The sequence below is a fragment of the Meleagris gallopavo genome, chromosome 13 (assembly GCF_905368555.1).
Source record: "Meleagris gallopavo chromosome 13, MGAL_WU_HG_1.1, whole genome shotgun sequence".
In the NCBI taxonomy this organism is placed as follows: Eukaryota; Metazoa; Chordata; class Aves; order Galliformes; family Phasianidae; genus Meleagris; species Meleagris gallopavo.
Window position 1 is genome coordinate 9,296,322 of NC_139416.1, and position 17,471 is coordinate 9,313,792.

The 17,471-nt window shown below is 38.7% G+C and overlaps 2 protein-coding genes across 4 annotated transcripts in view; both read left to right on the forward strand.

The window, feature by feature from the left end:
• Positions 1-1,331: 1,331 nt before the first annotated feature.
• Positions 1,332-6,554, forward strand: NUDT19 (nudix hydrolase 19). The gene is made up of 3 exons (XM_085234884.1): positions 1,332-3,448; positions 4,182-4,389; positions 5,068-6,554. The coding sequence occupies exons 1-3, from the start codon at positions 2,753-2,755 to the stop codon at positions 5,292-5,294; spliced, it is 1,131 nt and encodes a 376-aa protein (XP_085091010.1). The 5' UTR covers positions 1,332-2,752; the 3' UTR covers positions 5,295-6,554.
• Positions 6,555-6,683: 129 nt separating this feature from the next.
• TDRD12 (tudor domain containing 12) overlaps positions 6,684-17,471 on the forward strand; it is a 30,687-nt gene continuing 19,899 nt past the window's right edge. For all 3 annotated transcript variants that reach the window (XR_014886104.1, XM_085234876.1, XM_085234877.1), the window contains exons 1-9: positions 6,684-8,287; positions 9,445-9,497; positions 10,278-10,433; positions 10,744-10,880; positions 11,926-12,045; positions 13,260-13,315; positions 14,696-14,781; positions 16,184-16,382; positions 16,924-17,000. Coding sequence is in view for 2 of the 3 variants with exons in the window: in XM_085234876.1 (XP_085091002.1) it covers positions 9,477-9,497; positions 10,278-10,433; positions 10,744-10,880; positions 11,926-12,045; positions 13,260-13,315; positions 14,696-14,781; positions 16,184-16,382; positions 16,924-17,000 (852 nt within the window). In the remaining variant the exon portion in view is untranslated. The remainder of the gene's footprint in view (positions 8,288-9,444; positions 9,498-10,277; positions 10,434-10,743; positions 10,881-11,925; positions 12,046-13,259; positions 13,316-14,695; positions 14,782-16,183; positions 16,383-16,923; positions 17,001-17,471) is intronic.

A 17,471-nucleotide genomic window follows, 5' to 3' on the forward strand; every position in this document is an offset into this window, starting at 1 on the left:
GTGGTGTGATTTGCACTGATTTATCATTCAGCAGGCATGCAGTATAATTTATTCTCATTTTAGGGCTGGCTTTCCCGAATAAAAGAGTATCTCAGATTTCGCATTCTTTCTGCACTCACTCTTAACATTATATAAAATTTGAAGTACCAATGAGATGAACTCTGCATTTCAGCAGAATATATTGAAAAAAGAAATCATGTAATTTGGAGATGAATAAAAGAAGCGTTCTTTGTACTTAACCTAAATCTAGTTTGGCTTTAGGACATTTTCCGTATTTGAGCTATCTTCAGCAACCTAAATATTGCCTTGAAAGAGGAGATGCATGCACATCTGCAGTGCTTAGATTTTGTCTTTCTTGTAGGAAACTAGAAGGAAGTAAAACAATGTTTTGCATCCTAGATCTTTGTGCAAGGAGTTTCTGAGTGTCAGTTAATTCTCAGAACATCGTATTCATCTGCTTCTGGAATCTTGCATGAGGTGGTTCATCTCTGTCATGAAATAATATTGAACTACTTTTTCAAAGACACCATTGAGAGGAAGTTCCTTGCACATGGAGGTGCCTTCCATACCCCAGGACTGTCTGGTAAAATGCAGCAACAGGAGTGGAGAATCTGTCTTAATTCGCATTTGCATTTGGCTGTCTTCGGTCCCAAAGGACTGCCGTAAGCAATGATATAACTACAACTATTTCTCTGCCACAATCCCTCTATTTTATATGTGCTTGAGGAAGCAGTGTATATGCCAGCCTAAAGACACTACATTTCCACCCATGAAAGAATACCTATGAAACTAGATCTGCCAAATTTAGTACCGCTGTATAGCAGTAAAGCTGAAGGAATTATCCAGGATATTCTGGCTTGTTGGCGGCCTACTACTGGCAACTCTTCAGACCACTCTGAGTTAAAAAAATAAAAATTAAAAAAAAAAAAAAAGATAAGTTCCTGTTTAGAAGCTTAGCAATACAATCTGCACTATTCTCTAGCAGATTTTCCTAGAAGATGTTGCAAAATAATGTTCCAGGGAACATGACTACTTTCTACTTAAAATGCCTTCATACTATTATTATCTGACATAATGGATCATAAATCTTTTAAATCAGCAATCATGCTTGTTGGACATTAAATCTTGGAAAACCTACATAGTTTATTAATATTTTACCACTAAAGCAGCTTTTAGAGAAAGCACATTCCTACAAGATGTATAATAAAATAAATGCAAAGGCAAACAAACATAACAAAAACTCCATGATTTGAGGATGTCTTCCTTTAGGAAATGGGAACAGCCATGTACTTTACATTTCCATTGCCTAAGATGGTAATCACTGATGGACAATGGTAGTTAAGCTAGTACGAAAAAAAGAGACCACAAGAAGTCCTGGTTTTACATATGTATTTGGTCATGAGGAAGGGGGAGACCGAGGGCAAACGTGAGCACTGTCTGGCTGTATTGCAGCTGCTGCTCTGCCCCAGTTCTGTATAATCAGCTCAGTGGCTGACCTATTCTCTGCCGTCTGCAGCCTAGCATCGGGATGAACTTAGGATCCAGTTGTGTTTGTGTTGAATTATTTTTCTGTCAGTTGGTATATTCTGGGATCCTACTGGTTCAACTGTCTCTAAACATTTCAGTGATGGTTCACATCTCACGAGGATTAAGTACATGCTCAAACAGAAAATAAAATGCAGTGGTTGTCAGAGGCACGGGAGGGTATATGAGTATTTGCCAAAGACAAATCAGCAGCAGAATGATGATGAACAGCTTGACATTTGTGCATGTTACACATGTATCATTCTTACAAAATTTCTCAATCTATTTCATCAGTTTTGTTCCACTCAACCTCCTTGCACATTCATTCTATGATTGAGGAATTTAACACAAATGTTAAGTGATCAAAATGAAATTTCCTAAAATGAAATTATTCTTCAAAAGACTTTCAAAGATTTGCTGTCTTGCCTGAACACACACATATATATGTATACGTTTCAGTTGTCAACGTACTCCAGAGCCTCCAAAATCAACAAAAAAGCTCTCTAATAAAAGATTAGCTAAAATCTTACGAGGCCCTGCTCTTCAAAGGCTAATAAAAAAAAAAAACATTCGAACAACTCGAGGTGTGGAACGTTTAACTGAAGAACTAACACGATTTTTGTCACGCCCTAACGTGAAACACAGATAAGGGGATTGCCCCGAGGCCAGTCGCGGTCACTCGCAGTGCTCCGACTACAAGTCGGAGCCCTCGATTCCTGACCCTGCACTGATTCCCGGGACTTCAACCGCTGTCCCTTCAGCACCTCTCGAACAGATGGCGGCCTCGAGGCAACCAACAGCTCGACACATTTCTTGTCCCGTTGTAAACACACTCGGTGCTGTGAAAACTCAGGAAGTGCAAACTACCTCTTTTTTGTTGCTATTTTTTTCTTTTTTTTTCCTTTTTCAAGTGAAGTGACAGCGATCTCCTCGCTTCTCTCAGCCGTTTGCCATGTGCCTGCAAATCCTCTGCGTTTCCTTAAGCCTTGCACTGCACGGACACTAATCACGGGATTATAACCGATCAGGACTGAGGACTGGGGCCGCTGGCGGCTGGCTGACAGGCTCCGTCACGCGAGCTGCCATTCCATTCCCTCAACCTCCGCAATTAGGGGCGCGCACGGCGCTCCCGCCCGCGCCTGCAGTGGCTCCTCCGGGACCGCAGGCGGCGGTGCTGCCAGAGCGACCTCGGAGGGCGATCGTGGCCGCCGCCTCCCATCTGCCCAAGATGAACCCGCGGCTGCGGCACTGGAGGGAAGCGGCTTCGGTGCTGCTGGCGGCGGGCATGCCGGGGCGGCGGTCGCCATCTCCGCTCGGGCCCTGTGACTACGAGGTGCTGTTTTTGCAGCGGAGCTCCCGCAGCAGCTTCATGCCCAGCGCGCACGTTTTCCCGGGCGGCCTGGTGGAGGCGGCGGACTTCTCGGCCGAGTGGCTGCGGCTGCTGCCCGCCTCGCCGCGCTGCGGGCTGGGCGCCGTCCGGCCGCCGCCTCCGGGCGGCAGCCGCGCCCCGCTCTTCGCCACCGACCGGCAGCAGCTGGGCTCGCCGCTGCCGGGGGAGGTCGCCTTCCGAATCTGCGCTATCCGGGAGACCTTCGAGGAGGCGGGAATACTCCTACTGGCTCCGGGCGGCGGGCCGCGGGAGGGGAACGGCTCGGCCCCGTCGCTGCCCGCCGAGCTCCCCGCCGCGGAGCTGGGCGAGTGGCGGCGCCGGGTGCAGGAGGACCCCGCCTGCTTCCTGCAGCTCTGCCGCCACCTGGGCCGCGTCCCCGACATCTGGGCGCTGCAGGAGTGGAGCAACTGGCTCACCCCGGTGGGCAGGGCCGGCCGCGGCGGGCGGCGCTACGACACCGCCTTCTACCTGTGCTGTCTGGAGACGCGGCCGCAGCACACCTCGCAGGACGACCAGGAGATCGCGGCCTTCCTGGTAAGGGCAGCGGGAGCCGCCCGCGCCGCGCCACGCTCCGTGTTTCACCTCGCGGCCACGCGGGCGCCGTGACGGCGGCACGAGGCGCTGCCCCGCGGGCCTCCCCACCTCTCCCCCGGGGGTTCGTGCGCTGCCGGCCGGGGAGGTGAGCGGGCGGCCAGCCGGCCGAAGAGTGAGCTCGCCAGCTTCCTGCCAGTGCTACCTTAAGGGGTGAGAAGGAGCGAATCTGCCTCCTCTATATGGCATAGAAATGTAAAAGCACCCGATATCTTATTTTCAAAAGAGTTCATGCTCTATGCTGTAATGTTTTGCTAATAGTGGCAGAATTGTACAGCAGATGCTGATGGACACATTTGTGTTATCGAACTCACCATATTAGACAAAACAAGACGAACAGTTTATACTTGCAGAACCACACCATGTTTATTTACTGCAAATAGCAGAGCGTGAACTCAGTTTTTGTTGGAGCACACTTTTAGTCTTGAACCCAGACTTCATTTTAGTTTCCAAATTTTGTGTGCCTGCATTTAAAGTTCAAAATTATTTATTTTATTGGAAAAATGTAATTTTTACAAACTACTTTCCATATGTTTTTAGTAAGTTTTTGACTCCTGTTATTGATATAGTTTACATGTGACTTTTAGAAAACTTAAGACTTGTTTAAAGCTTTTTCTTACTCATAATTTTGTCTGCTGCTGAAGCTATTATTTCAAGGTTTGTTTTCCTCATGCAGTGGTCATCCCCACCAGAAGCTATTGAACGCTTTAAATCTCAAGAAATCTGGCTCGCTCCACCTCAGTTCTATGAATTATGTAGGCTGTGCAACTTCTCCTCGCTGAATGATTTACACAAGTTCAACTCTGATCGAGCTTTAGAAGGATGCGAACGTTGGCTGCCTGTGACATTAACTGCTGCAGATGGCTTCATTCAGCTCTTACCAGGTAAGAAAACAGATAAAGGTTCTTTGTAGTATATAAAACCTTTGAGAATTGATAACTATTTGAGCCATTTTTCATAAGCCAGTCTATATCTGAGGGAAAAACCTCTTAGAAGTCACATCATTGCACTCATTTCCTACTGTTTTTCTTCTGCAACCCTCCAGCTGCCCTGATACCGCTGATAATGGCTGCTGTCAGAAATGAGCTCCTGGACCACTTGGGCAGCATGGTGATTTCTGCTGCTACCCCTAATTTCATTGTTTCATATGGTTGCCGTTGATACAGAGATTTATGAAGAAATCGTTAACTTTTTTTCTTTTTTTAAATATAAAGGATATATTAGAACTCAGATTTAGTTCTTTTTAATGAGAATTCTCATTGACTCAAGTTATCTATTTGTAAGGGCAAGCACACAAGTCTTCACAGTCATAGTATAGTGATATAATTGCTGTGATTACAGCATGTTAGCATTAGCAAGAACTCTAAAACATGCACTGTGTCACTGACAGATATGCTGTAATGTTAAATATGAAGATGTTTAGAGACTATTTACTCATCAAGTCTATTCCCACTGAGTCTCACGTCCTAATAAATATTTTTTTAAATTGCAAGCATCACTCAAACAGCTGAAGAATAAGATAGACATTGTATAACTAAACGCCATCTGTTTGTTTTCTTTAGGTGATGAGTTATACCCTGAAGACCCAGATTATACAGGCGAAAAGAAAATAACTTTGTCAACAGATAAGACAGTTGAAGATCTCATGAAAGAGGGTAGTATATTTCACAGGATAGTAATAAAAAATACCAATACTCTTGCTGTCTATGTTAATATTCAAGCAAAATATAAACATATGAATCCATTGATGATAAACACTGATAGTTCAAGCTACAATAGCAGATTATAATGTATTTGATTTAAAGTTGGAGTATGTTTGATTACATGCATATTCACTGTGTTTCTCATCATTTCTAACAGCTTCCAAGTATTCAGGCCAGTAGACTTAAATATTCCTTGCCAAAGCATTTCATATGATTGTAGGTTTTAGATTTGTATATCTAATTCTTTGAGTCTTTGAAATTGCATAGTTGTGCCAGTTGTGACCTTCAGAAGCTACTGAAAATTTAACACAATCACCAATTGAATTATCTGGAGAAACTTGAAAGTGATTTGATACCAATTATACTGAGCAATTACCAACTTATTCTACTTACATATTAGTAGTGGTATTCCAGCTGGTCTGTTGAGTCACAGAGGTCCTTTTCTCCCTGAAAATTAAAGTGTATCATATGTTCAAAACAAGTATGCTTTGAGTTGAAGAATTATTTTACCATTCTTCTAAAGTTGCGTGTTAGACAGTTGTAACATATGTCTACAAATGAACGAATCTCCTGCTCCATTCCTATTGACACATTTCATATTTTGGAAAAACTGTGTATGTGCGTATATATAGATTTGTTAGCTAACGTTAAATTTTTTACTGAGAGGGTGGTGAGGCACTGGCACAGCTGCCCAGAGAAACTATGGGTGCCCCAGCCCTGGAGGTGCTCAAACCTGAGCTGGTGGGGACGGCCCTGCCCATGACAAGGGGATGGAACTGGATGGGCTTTAAGGTCCCTTCCAACCCAAGCCTTTCTATGATTCTAAGAAATATTTATTACAAACAGCATTTGTATTTGATAAAATGAAATAATTTATGTTAATGATAACTTATGCAAAACATCACAATTTTCAAAAGTAGAGATAACTTAGACAAACTATCATCTATCAGATTGAGTACAAACATTCTTCTTATTCATTCTAACCTTTGCCTTCAAGTTACTAGTAATTTTAAAAGAAAAAATGAATTTTCAGCTCAAAAAGATTTCAGAAACTTCAGGAAATAATGTACTGCCTTGAAAACAACTACTTCCACATTTCAGCATCCCACATAATGCTTCTTAACATGTCTTTGAGATTTAAAGACTTCAGAGGAAGGTCAGCTACTCTTTGATCTTTTATTTGAGGGCAGGAAGCAGTAAGTGGAGTATATGGAGCTGTGATGTGATATCTTCTTCATCTGGAAGAATGACTTGCAATGAGACAGTAAAGCTGTTCTGAAAGCTTTGTTTCAACGTTTGTTCTGTATTTCAATTAAAATAAAATTTTCTGCAGTATTTTCATTATACTGAATTTGTTTGTAGCATTCATTTGGACTGGAAAAATGTTCCTGTTTTTTTTCTCTTATTGAACACGCTCAGATGGTTCTAGGTTTAGAAGTCCCTTGCTACTGTGAAGCATTCTTCTTCACAATATTCTGGCTAATTCTTTAGAACATCAAGATCACAGGAAAATTAGAAAAATGGAGAGTGGAAGAAGCAAAGAATGTATCCTGTGTTTCCCTCTGACATGATTTTCAGCTCTTAGAGATTAACACCAGGTACTGTAATATTAGGTAGGTAAGAGGAAAAAGCATCAGTATTTTTCTTATGTCTAACACAAGTATCTTGGCTTCAAAGTTATTCCATGCAGGGCTATTTGATGAGCTACACTGAGAAGATACACTATTTTTTTTCCTCCCAGATTTTGTTGTTTGCTCCTTATTTTGACCAGATAGACAGAAATGTAACTAAATGAATGTTATTCTCTGTCGGATCGACAGAAACAGAAAAACGCTTGCAGAATGCCTAGCAGCAATGGGAAACTGCTCTGTAGATAGAGGCTTAAAAATACCATATCTCTGTGATAATCAATAATAAAGAAGATGCTTTAATTTTTGCAGTATTGTCTTTCCCAGTTCATGGACAGGCTTTTAGATCATTACTTACTGTTCTGTACCTTGTGTTGGTTCTATCAGTATATTCCTATAGGTTATCTAAGTGTTACTGCACGTCAAAGAGTAGTGACTTCAATACTAAACCTGCTTAAATTTGTAGTCTGCCTCTCCAGATTATCTTCTGCACCTTGTTTTTTGAACTAGTAAAAGTGAAAGGGTCCAGTAGGGGGAGCTTGAAGGCCAAACAACAACAAAAATAACGGAAAAGATACTATTTTGCTTTAAAAATGAAGATAACTGTCAAATAGAAACATGTTTTACAATACGCGGACAGTAAGTATCTTGTAGCATTAAGTTAAAAGCAATGGCAGTTAGAGCTGTGGATTTGAAATACTGAACAGACTGGATTCCGTCTGTGTGCTTCACCTGCTGCCCTTGGGCCGGCACTTTGACCAGGCAGCCTTGCACAAAGACATATCAGATGGCAAAAAAAAAAAAAAAAAAAAAAAAAAGAAAGCCTGGATAAAAAGGTGAGCATACAGTAGTGAATAATAACAATCAAAAGAGATGTAGGTGCTTTCTCACAGATTGTAATGTTATGGAACAGTCATTTTCTGGTGGAGATGTTCTTCAGCATAGCTGAATTCCACGAGAGAAACACCAGGTGCAATCTCCCTCTGCCTCCACAAGTCTTTTAACACATGCCGTGCTTCAGACTGAGAGACTCTGAGGGGAAAGACCCTGACCATTACAGCCCCATACAGCAGCACGGGCAGACCCCGCAGGACGAGCCCTGCCTGCCCCCTCCAGCCGCTCTCAGCTCTCCTTCTGCAGCACTTCCAATCTCAACCTGAGGCACGGGCAGCGGCACACACATGCATCATCCCTCCGAGCCCAAGCGCACCACCAAGAAAAAGGCCAGACGCTCACCTGTTGCGTTTATTTCCACAACAATGCGTTTAAAGCGCCGAAAACGAAGCTGCTTCCAGCCCCGACGACGCCTTCCCACCTCTTCCTCCCCACCGTACCTCAGTGAGGCGGAGTTACGCATGCGCGACCGGACGGCGCGTCCCGCCCTTTTTGGATGAGCGCGGGAGGCGGCGAGGCTTCTGGAATGTCGTGGAACTTTCTGTGGAGGTGCTGAGGTCTGTGCGGCTGCTCCAGCGTTGTATGGCTAAGGTTTTTACTTCTCTGAGGGAGAGTATAACGTTAAGATATAAAGTGAGGATTGGAATAATGGCGAAAATACTGTTTCTTATCGGTACTTTTTGTGTTGTGTGTTTCCTTATGCTGCTGAGGTGCCTTTGTGAGATGGAGTGGAGCTGGGAGGGCAGAGGGAGGTCGGGGCAGGGCTCAGCTCGTAGAGTGCTCATGTCAGACCTGTGTTGTCAGAAAGGCGTCCTTTCTCCTTTTACTGTATGCTTCTCCTTAAGGTAGCACTTGCAGTAATCTCGTGTCTTTCTGAGGTGAACAGGTGGTGTTGGGTGATCGCTGGGAGCAAGCCTTGGTGTTCTCATTTTTTTCTTAATAATGGAATGGCTGTTTATTAGGGGAACCAGCCTTTTTTCTGCGTGTGCATTGGCCTCAGTGGCTTCATAGATGCTTGTGGGCTTTATGCTTAGGGAGACGTAAAGAGGATAGGTTGCGTGTTATTGGCAACGTATTTTAGCAGGAGTTATTGTATGAGCAGTTTTAGTGCTGGCTTTGGAAGCTGAAGCTGCTGGCTTGGCTTATTGTACCTGAGACCCTCTTACCTCAGTGTGAATTCTTCTAAGAAGCAGGCCGAGCACTGCTGTGATGTGCAGGTCTGTGAAATGCAATATACATCGTTCGATGTAGCAGGTGGTGTGTGCTGCTGTTGTAATTCTGTTCCATGTGAGTGTGGTGTGAAATACAAATAGAAATATGTGGCATTTAAAACTGAGGCTGGGATTCGTGTCTGTGTTTATTTCTTTATAGTAACATTTGAGTTTCTCTCTGGTGTTGGTGTCCGGTTGGCCAGGTAGCTAGGTTGTAGCAATCCTTTAACTAAAATACTTACTTTGGCCTTTGGAAGTAAAATAATGGCCTATAGACTGCAAGTAGGTTGAGGATAACAAGTTACACAACCAACCAGTTTTCAGTATGTGAATAATGTGGAAGGCAAACTTAATTTGAAGTCTTTTATACATGTGAATTAGTTGCCTAAGGCAGTGTTTTTTATGAAAGTAGCAAAAATGTGTATTTGTTGTGTACTTCTTAGCTATGCTTCAAAACAAATGAAAGCTTTAAAGTAGTTAAATATTTGTTGGCTTCTTTACAGTAGTGTTGAAGAAGACTCAACGGCTGGGCATTATGGAAGTCTTCGTATTACGGGTATGCTGGTATTTTTAAAAGTTAAGGTGGTTGGTGTTTATTTCCATGAAACTGGAAGTCAGATTTGCAAATAAGATGATGCCTTTATTTCTGTTCAGTAGTCATTTCTTATATGTGTGGTGGAGATATATGTGGATTATACAAATTTTCTCACTTCAATTTTTGTCTTGACTTCCTCTGCAAAGAAGTTAGTAGGGATGCAGCTAAAATTTAAAATGGAAGGTATCCTGCATAATTTTAAATATAGCTTCTACTGAATCCTGTAGGACATCATGCAGAAATTTATTTTCCTCAAATGTTGAATACCCTTATTACCTGAAAAACTGGTATCTAAATGCTTTAAAAAGTTTAGCAGGCCGTGGCTGTATTTTAAATGAACTGTCTTGTAGAACCTGTCTCTGAACCTGAAGAAAATGTATTGGTGGTATTTTTGCATACTCCAGAGGTAATGTTCAAGTAAAAAAGCGTACGTGTTTGCAGTTAACTCATTATATTCAGTTAAGAAACCTTTTGAATAATGCTGCAACTTTTCAGAATGGATATGGTTTCGTGGTACTGAAGAGTGCAAATTGAGAAATCACTTACTGAACTAAAGCTTTGATGCTGAAAGATGTTTTGTTACTAATATTGTTTGTTCAGTGTTAGTTCTCATAGCTTTAAGGTACCTCAGTAAAGACTGTGTCATATTTTTACATTAACTGCCCAGGTGTTCGTAGAAGTATCCTGTCACTTCAGGTGACGATAATACTATTTGTTATTTTTGTCTGCCTTTTACACCAGATTGAAGATCCAGGTTGCTTTTGGGTTACTATGAAAGGATGTGGGCCTCATGTAGTTGATGAAATAGAATATAAAAAGCTGAATGCAGAAATGAATCAGTTCTATGACAAAGCTTGTGACGATGAAGTAAAGCCAATAACATTAGAAAAAGACCAGGTAAAATCATTCATGTGTTCTACACATAAAAAGAAATAATGTGATATTTGCATTAATTTAGGGGTGAAGTACCCAAGATGTGTTAATTTTTTGTTTGTTTTACTTTTTAAGTTATTTCTATGAAATAGAAAACTATATCGGTATGGGTTATTTTTCTTATGGGTAGCTTCATAACTGCATAAGCTGTAGTGCTTGCAATTTACAAAGTAAATCTAGGGCTATATAGAAAGTACCATGTTTTTGCCATTAAGTAAACTAATAGTGTAATTTGTTCTGATCGTGACAACCCATTGTCTTGTTTCTTTTTCAGCTTTGTGTGGTTTTCAGCGAGGAACTGAAGTGCTGGTGTAGAGCAATTGTTAAGTCCATCATGTACTGTGCAGACCATTATCAAATAGAATGTTTTCTAGTGGATTATGCAAAATATACTTTTGTTAAATCAAAGGAGTAAGTGTCTTTTTTTTTTTTTTTAAACTTATATGCATGTAAAATACTGTGATTTGTTTTCTAACTAGATACTAACAAGGCTCTGGCTTAATTAAAATGAGTCCACAAGAAACTGCTAGCCTTTATCATTGGGGATTCAAATATGGCAGTTATGATTGAAATATATGACTGCCGGTTAGCATTGCTGAAATGTATTTTCCTCTGTTATTAAGGGATTGGTTTAAAAAAAAAAAAAAAAAGAAAGAAACAAATTCACCATGTAACCCACTGTTTCTAAAATCATAAAACATATCTTAAAAATCTCTTCCATTTCTCAGCTATATTTAAGATTTATTTATTTAACAAAATATCCAACAAGAGCATTTACCAGGTGTTTTTTAAGGAAACTTATTTGTTTGAAGAGATTATAAATATTTTATAATCTTAAGTTAAAGATAGTTTTGAATTGAATGTTTCTGTATCAAAAAGCAACTTGACTATGCCATAAGTTTAAAATGTGTTCTCATAGAATTAAATACATAATATACTGCTTCAGTATAAACCAAATTAGAAGAACGGTGATAACGTATGGGTCTTACGAGATTGCTCTAGATGATGTCTTACTGATTGCTCTGGTTACTTACTGGTTACTTACTTGTTACTTGGTCTCCCACCAAGCCATGTGTAAGGGATAATTGTGTTGCTTTCACTAGAGTCTTGACCAATATATAGATATCTTTCCTTTTTTTCAGGGTAAGGAGTACAAATGCAAATAAGTATATTAATTTCATCCTTAGTTTTAGTCATATATTATTTTTTTACTGAAGAGTAAGAATTGTCAAATGGCTTATGCGGTGCCAGAAAACATACATATAGTATCATGAAAAGGCTTTAAACTGAACTTTCTCTGCTAAATAGGAAGTGTGGACTTTCACGGTGGGAGCCAGACATCTAGAAGAGCTGTGTTGTCACATACAGGATAATGAAAGGATGTATTTGAAACACCAGTGACTTCTGGGAATGCAATCTCTCTAAAATGAGATTATTTCTGTTTTTTGTTTTTAAGTGTTCGAGTTGCAGTGGAAGGATTTATGCAAATTCCCTTTAGAGCAAAAAAATGTGGATTGTATTGCACAAAGCCTGTGACATTGCACGTCAACCTCTGTGAAGATACAGCAAAAATAGTGTAAGTAGGTTTCCGTAATTGTATTCTTGTCATGCATTTCTTGGATGTAAAATTTCATTCGAGAATGAAACATTTTTTTATTTTTTTTTTTACAAGAGCAATTCATAAATAAAATTCCTTCCCTAATCATTTGGGTTTTGCTTTCTCATCTGTTTGAATCTTTTGATATTTTGATGAGCATTTGGCAGTTCTTGTCCTTTGTTTACCATCCTAGAGCTGTGTTACTTGGTTGCTGGCACATGAGCACCCCAAGAAAGAACACAGAAGGATGAACTGGCAGAGAAGCTCATCTTACTACTGACTGTCTTGTTTGTGGTTATTACACATTATGCCTGAACTGAAATTCTAATAATGTTTTTAGATAGCTATGCTTTTCTCTCTCTGAAATGCTTTGGTCTCCTGTTGTATTTGTCATCTTTGTATCAACGTGGAGGATTGGAGAAAAAGTTTTCTCCAATTCAAACACTTGAATGTTCTTATTTTAGATTATAGAATGTCACTGTCAAAGATCTGTCAGATGTCATTATATCATGGCGTCTTTATAGCAAGAAGAGTACTGTTTTGTGTTATTAAAGGATGTTCAAAACTAGATGTAGTCCAACAGGTGGTTTTTAAACACTTTGAAAGAAAAAATGTTTTACTTGCATACTCTGTCAGAAAAAATAGTAGCTTAGTTTCGATAGGAATAGCATCTTGAGTGGGCTATTTTTGTGAATTATCAAGAGGTTAGTAGATTAGTAGAGAGAACCTGTGTACATTTGATTGGTTTTAGTTTGAATCTGTATATTTAATATTTGCAGCTGCAGAAGGTGGCAATGACAATTCAAGTTGCAATCTTTTAAATTTTTAGAATTTCAGAGTTTATAAAGTGTTCACTGTGAAATTGTTCAATACTAATTTCAAGTAATTAATGTGTTCCATAAGTGGATTCTTGTTTGTTTCTTATTATACTACTTTAACTAGTTTGTTCTATGTTGGATGTATCCATCATATACTGGCAAAGCAATATCCATTAATTTTCATGTAGTTTGTTTTAGGAATGAATTGATACATCAAAATCTGAGTATATTCAAAGTATTGAGTTTCTGCTTATGTTTCTGTTAGATGCAGTTTTTGAAACTTATCAGGGTGTTATACACGCCTCACTATTCAGATTACCATTTGAATTTGTGATGGTGTGAATGTAGGATAACTGGTTGTGTTTGTTTTCCTAGACCAGCCAAAAGGTGGGATAATGCTGCTACACGGTATTTTCAAAGTCTTCTGGAAGGTAAAATTCTTGTAAAAATTGGCACTTTTGTTTTGGGCAAAAATAAGTTGCCAGGGAAACATAGTACTTGAATATGTATCCATTTTTAATTTTCACTAAATTTTTAATAGAAATGAGTTACACAGTTCTTTTTGTTTGTATGAATTGACTTAGCTAAAATTATATGTAGTCGTGCGTCTTGGGTACTGTGGGCTTTCATTCTGTGTAAATTGTGGCAAGTGTCCAAGTTGTGTCTTTCTGTGGTTTTTTTGGCAGGTTGAATCAGGTAGCACTCGTATAACAACTGTTTTTAACAGCGGTGCCTTTCTTTGTATTTAATTCTTAATTCTTTGAATCAGCTTTAAAGCTGTTTTTGCTAGTTGTGTGACAGGAATGTAAAACCAGCTCAGAAGAGATTATCTTGATTATAGTTACATTATTAAATGGATTGTGCTCAGAGTAGTTTCTAAGTAAGCTAGAAGGGTTTGCTCTCTGCTCTGTTTGTGTCCTTAATCATGTGTGGTGTTTCAGTAGCTCACCCAGACTTCTTCATATCAAGCATTCTATTTTGGTATGAGAGAGCTTTTGATCTTTCAAAACAGTTCTTTGCTGAGTTTGTCTGATCTTATGTGCTTCTACTGAAAGGCTTCCTACCTGCTTGCTTGCAAGTACAGCATACTCTATACAAAATGAGATTTGGGAAGAAGTGGATGAGTTCGTAATAACAATAAGGACTGTTAAGACTAATAGTTTCACACCATAGTGGGAACATGGCACTTTTTATTATTTAAGTTGTGTGTTTGCACATTTAAGTGTCAAATATTGCTATGCAGAGGGTAGTAGGGAGCAACAGCAACATTAACTGGATTTCACAAACATTCCCAGACTGTGGTAAGCCATATTATGAGCTGCTCTTAATTATTATTGCTGGTACATCAGTACTATGTGCAGGAGAAATACTTAAGAATTTTATAACAGAGATAATTTATTTGTTATGGTTGTTTTTTTATTAATATCCTAACCAAACTTTGCAAATGTGCAAATATACCTTCTTTCAGAAAAATTCTCAAGGTAGGAAAGTATGCATTTGTACTCTGCATTATTCATCTGAGGGTAGAATATGAATACTTCTGCTGCATGATTATGACTGGTATCTGTGGACCAGTCACTGGTCTGTTCCAACTCTGTCTTCCTTCAGAAACTGAGAACAATGCTTTACTAACGTTAAGATTTTTCTTGCTGTATTAGATTCCTGTTCCTTTTAAAAATCAAAACATTTGTACTAGTTTCTCTTGAAAGTAATAGATCACTCTCATCCAATCGTTCTTTCTATTTCTGTGTGCTTGAAAAATACTGATAGTAAGAGGTTAATAGAACTTCTTGTTTATTACTACTTTTTAGCAACTACCCAAATCAAAGCGAAGTTATGTTCTGTGGAAGATAATACGTTTCATGTTATTCTTTATGTGACAGTAGAAGATGAAAAGGTAGGATACTTCTCTATCTACAAACCTGTTGGTACACTTCACAGTAAAAATCATAATTTTGCAATTTTTAAGGCTGAAAAGCATTAGTAGTGAGTTTTGTCATTTGTCAGATGCAGTAAGTGCTGTGTTACTTATTAAAGATATTTCAGTTGTTAAAAATTGAAGTAATAGAGTAAGTTACTCTCTTAATTATTATTCCAATCTTTTATTTTTTAAAAAAGAAGCAAATATAAGGGTATCTGTATTAGGAAGAGACTTAAAAAAGAATATGTGAATGCTAATAGTGTTAAAAAGCAGAGCACTTTCATTTTAAGGTAGAATTAGTGGAGGTAACTCTGGATGACCTAGAATTATTCTGGGTGTGGTTTTGTGTACTATTTTATTTTCTGTGTTTGTGTATGTTTGTTTTTGTGTTCCATTGGATTTCTTCCAGCTGTAATGTATAACTGTTCCTGGAGGTTATAACACTGAGCTATGTAGTAAAACTGCATGTATTTCAGAATCTGGTGCCTGTTTTAAAACATTAGAATATTTTCTTTGCTTAAAACAAGGTGGAATAATGTCTTTGATATTCTTCAAGAAGTATTAAAAGTTATTTATGCCTAATTACTATGCACCCATGGTGAGATGCAACTTTAAAATAAAAATACGCAAATAGTAATTGAAATGGACAGCTAAGTGAATTATTTAGTGCACTTCTTTGCTTTTTTGGTATTTTTAAATAGTATTTTGCAATTGAATAATTGAAAAATCTTTAAATACCAGTTAGTTCATGCTTGCTTTTGCTTAAGACTTCATCCTCAAACCTTGGGAAAAACTAGTTCCAGTTGCCAAAACGTGTAACTTCTGCTGATGCTTTACTGTGGCTGCTGTCAGGCTTATGCAGCCATACTGTAGTTATAAAACAATTCATTTGCATCTGTTTGGAGTGTTCTGCCAACTTTTAGCCCTGGAGCTGTGGTCTTTGCCATAGACAATAACTCTTCAGGTATGTGTGAAGTTTAAGACCTTCTATCAGTTCAGAATCATAATTGTTAATACAGTCACTGATCTCTGAGCTAGTGAAGTTTTGGAGTTCTGGTATAGTAATACTTTTTGTCTGCCACGCTTTGATTCCTTCTAATCAAAATAATCTGCTTTTCTTCTTAATAGTTTTGAATTTTTAGGGCTGACAGAAAAGATTATTGGAGTACAAAATGTTCTGGAGAAGCATGAAATTTAAAGCTATATAAAATCTGTTTTGAGAAGGTACTGGAAGATATGGCTTCCTTTCCTATTCTGGATTTAACATTATTCAAAAAGCACTAATGCTGCTTAAGTGTTACTACTGTTTAATGCTTGAAATATACTCTAAGTATGTGATATTGATACTGGTCAAGGATCATCTTTTTTTTTTTTTCAGGTATGCATTAATGATGATCTTGTCTTAAAGAAGTTTGCTCGTTTTGAGGAAGCTAAAGAGAATATTCGAAGTCCAACAAAAGAACGAGATAACCAGACATCATTAAATGTTGATTTTCCTCCAGTCGAAATTGTTAATCCAGCGCTTGCTTTCAGGCCAGTGTGGTTGCAAGAGAAGGTACCAATGAATCTTGAAGCAGGTGGGGACAATGTATGTCAAAAACATACACTATGTTGTATATCTCCAATTGGACATACTGAACCTGAGCTTGCTGTCTCAGTTTGAATCGAGTAATCAAATCATACAGCGTTGTTAATAACAGATGTTTATGACTTCACAGCCATCAAATCACCAGATGCAGGAATACTTTGAGCTGTTCTTTTTTTTTGTAGTGCATAAGACAAAAACTGTGAGTTGTATTGGTGTTTGTTAATGTGCTTAATAGCATGAGGTATTATTAAAATCACTTGTTTGATGCATTACTGTTGTTTTTGCATTTGAATGGGTTTATTTTAAACAGAAGTAGTTGTAAAACTGTAGGATTTACAAGTTGTACCACTTGTAGTGATTTAAGTCCATTAAAAGGTATGCAGCTTCCATCCTGATGGAAGTTTTTTGTTTTTTGTTTTTTTACTATTAGCAAATGATACAAGAAACAAAACAAAACCAGTGATAACCGTGGCTGTAAATAATAATGGTTTTTCATGTGTTTAGGTAACTTGAAAATTTCTTCTTCCTAGGTCATACAGTTTTGAGTTCTTCTGTTGAAAAGACATACAAAAGGTCAAACATGGATCTCAGTGAAAATAATGAATCTGTAAGTATTGCTTTGTAATAAATTGTCAAAGGTGAATTTGATTAAATGTACGTCAGACAGATAAGGAATACTGTAGTCATCTGTCCAGTTCTTCTGCATAACTTAAGTCTGTGAGACCATGCTAATTCTTTGTATAGTTGGAGAATGTTCTTTCTTTACATGGAGGAACATTTAAAACAAACAAACAAACAAAAAAAAACCTAAACAACAACAAAATCTGTAGTCCTTGAAAAGATTGTACCTTCTTTTTACTCTCCTTCGCTGTGGTTTTATGAAGGTGATGGCTGTCTACGGTAGGACTCTCAGTTTTCTGAAAATGAAAGGTGGTGAGCTTTAGTGCTGCCCTGAAAACAAAGTAGTCATTATGCTATAGCATGGTATACGTTCCTTGGAGTTACTCTTATTTGTTCTTTAGTGCTTCTAATGTACTTTCTTGCTTTTTCTTTTTCTTCTGCTTGCTGTTGTTTTCTG

Coding starts and splice junctions, on each gene's coding strand:
- NUDT19 (XM_085234884.1), top strand. CDS start 2,753: ATGAACCCGCGGCTGCGGCACTGGAGGGAAGCGGCTTCGGTGCTGCTG. Junction 3,449..4,181: donor AGGAGATCGCGGCCTTCCTG/GTAAGGGCAGCG, acceptor TTCCTCATGCAG/TGGTCATCCCCACCAGAAGC. Junction 4,390..5,067: donor CTTCATTCAGCTCTTACCAG/GTAAGAAAACAG, acceptor TGTTTTCTTTAG/GTGATGAGTTATACCCTGAA.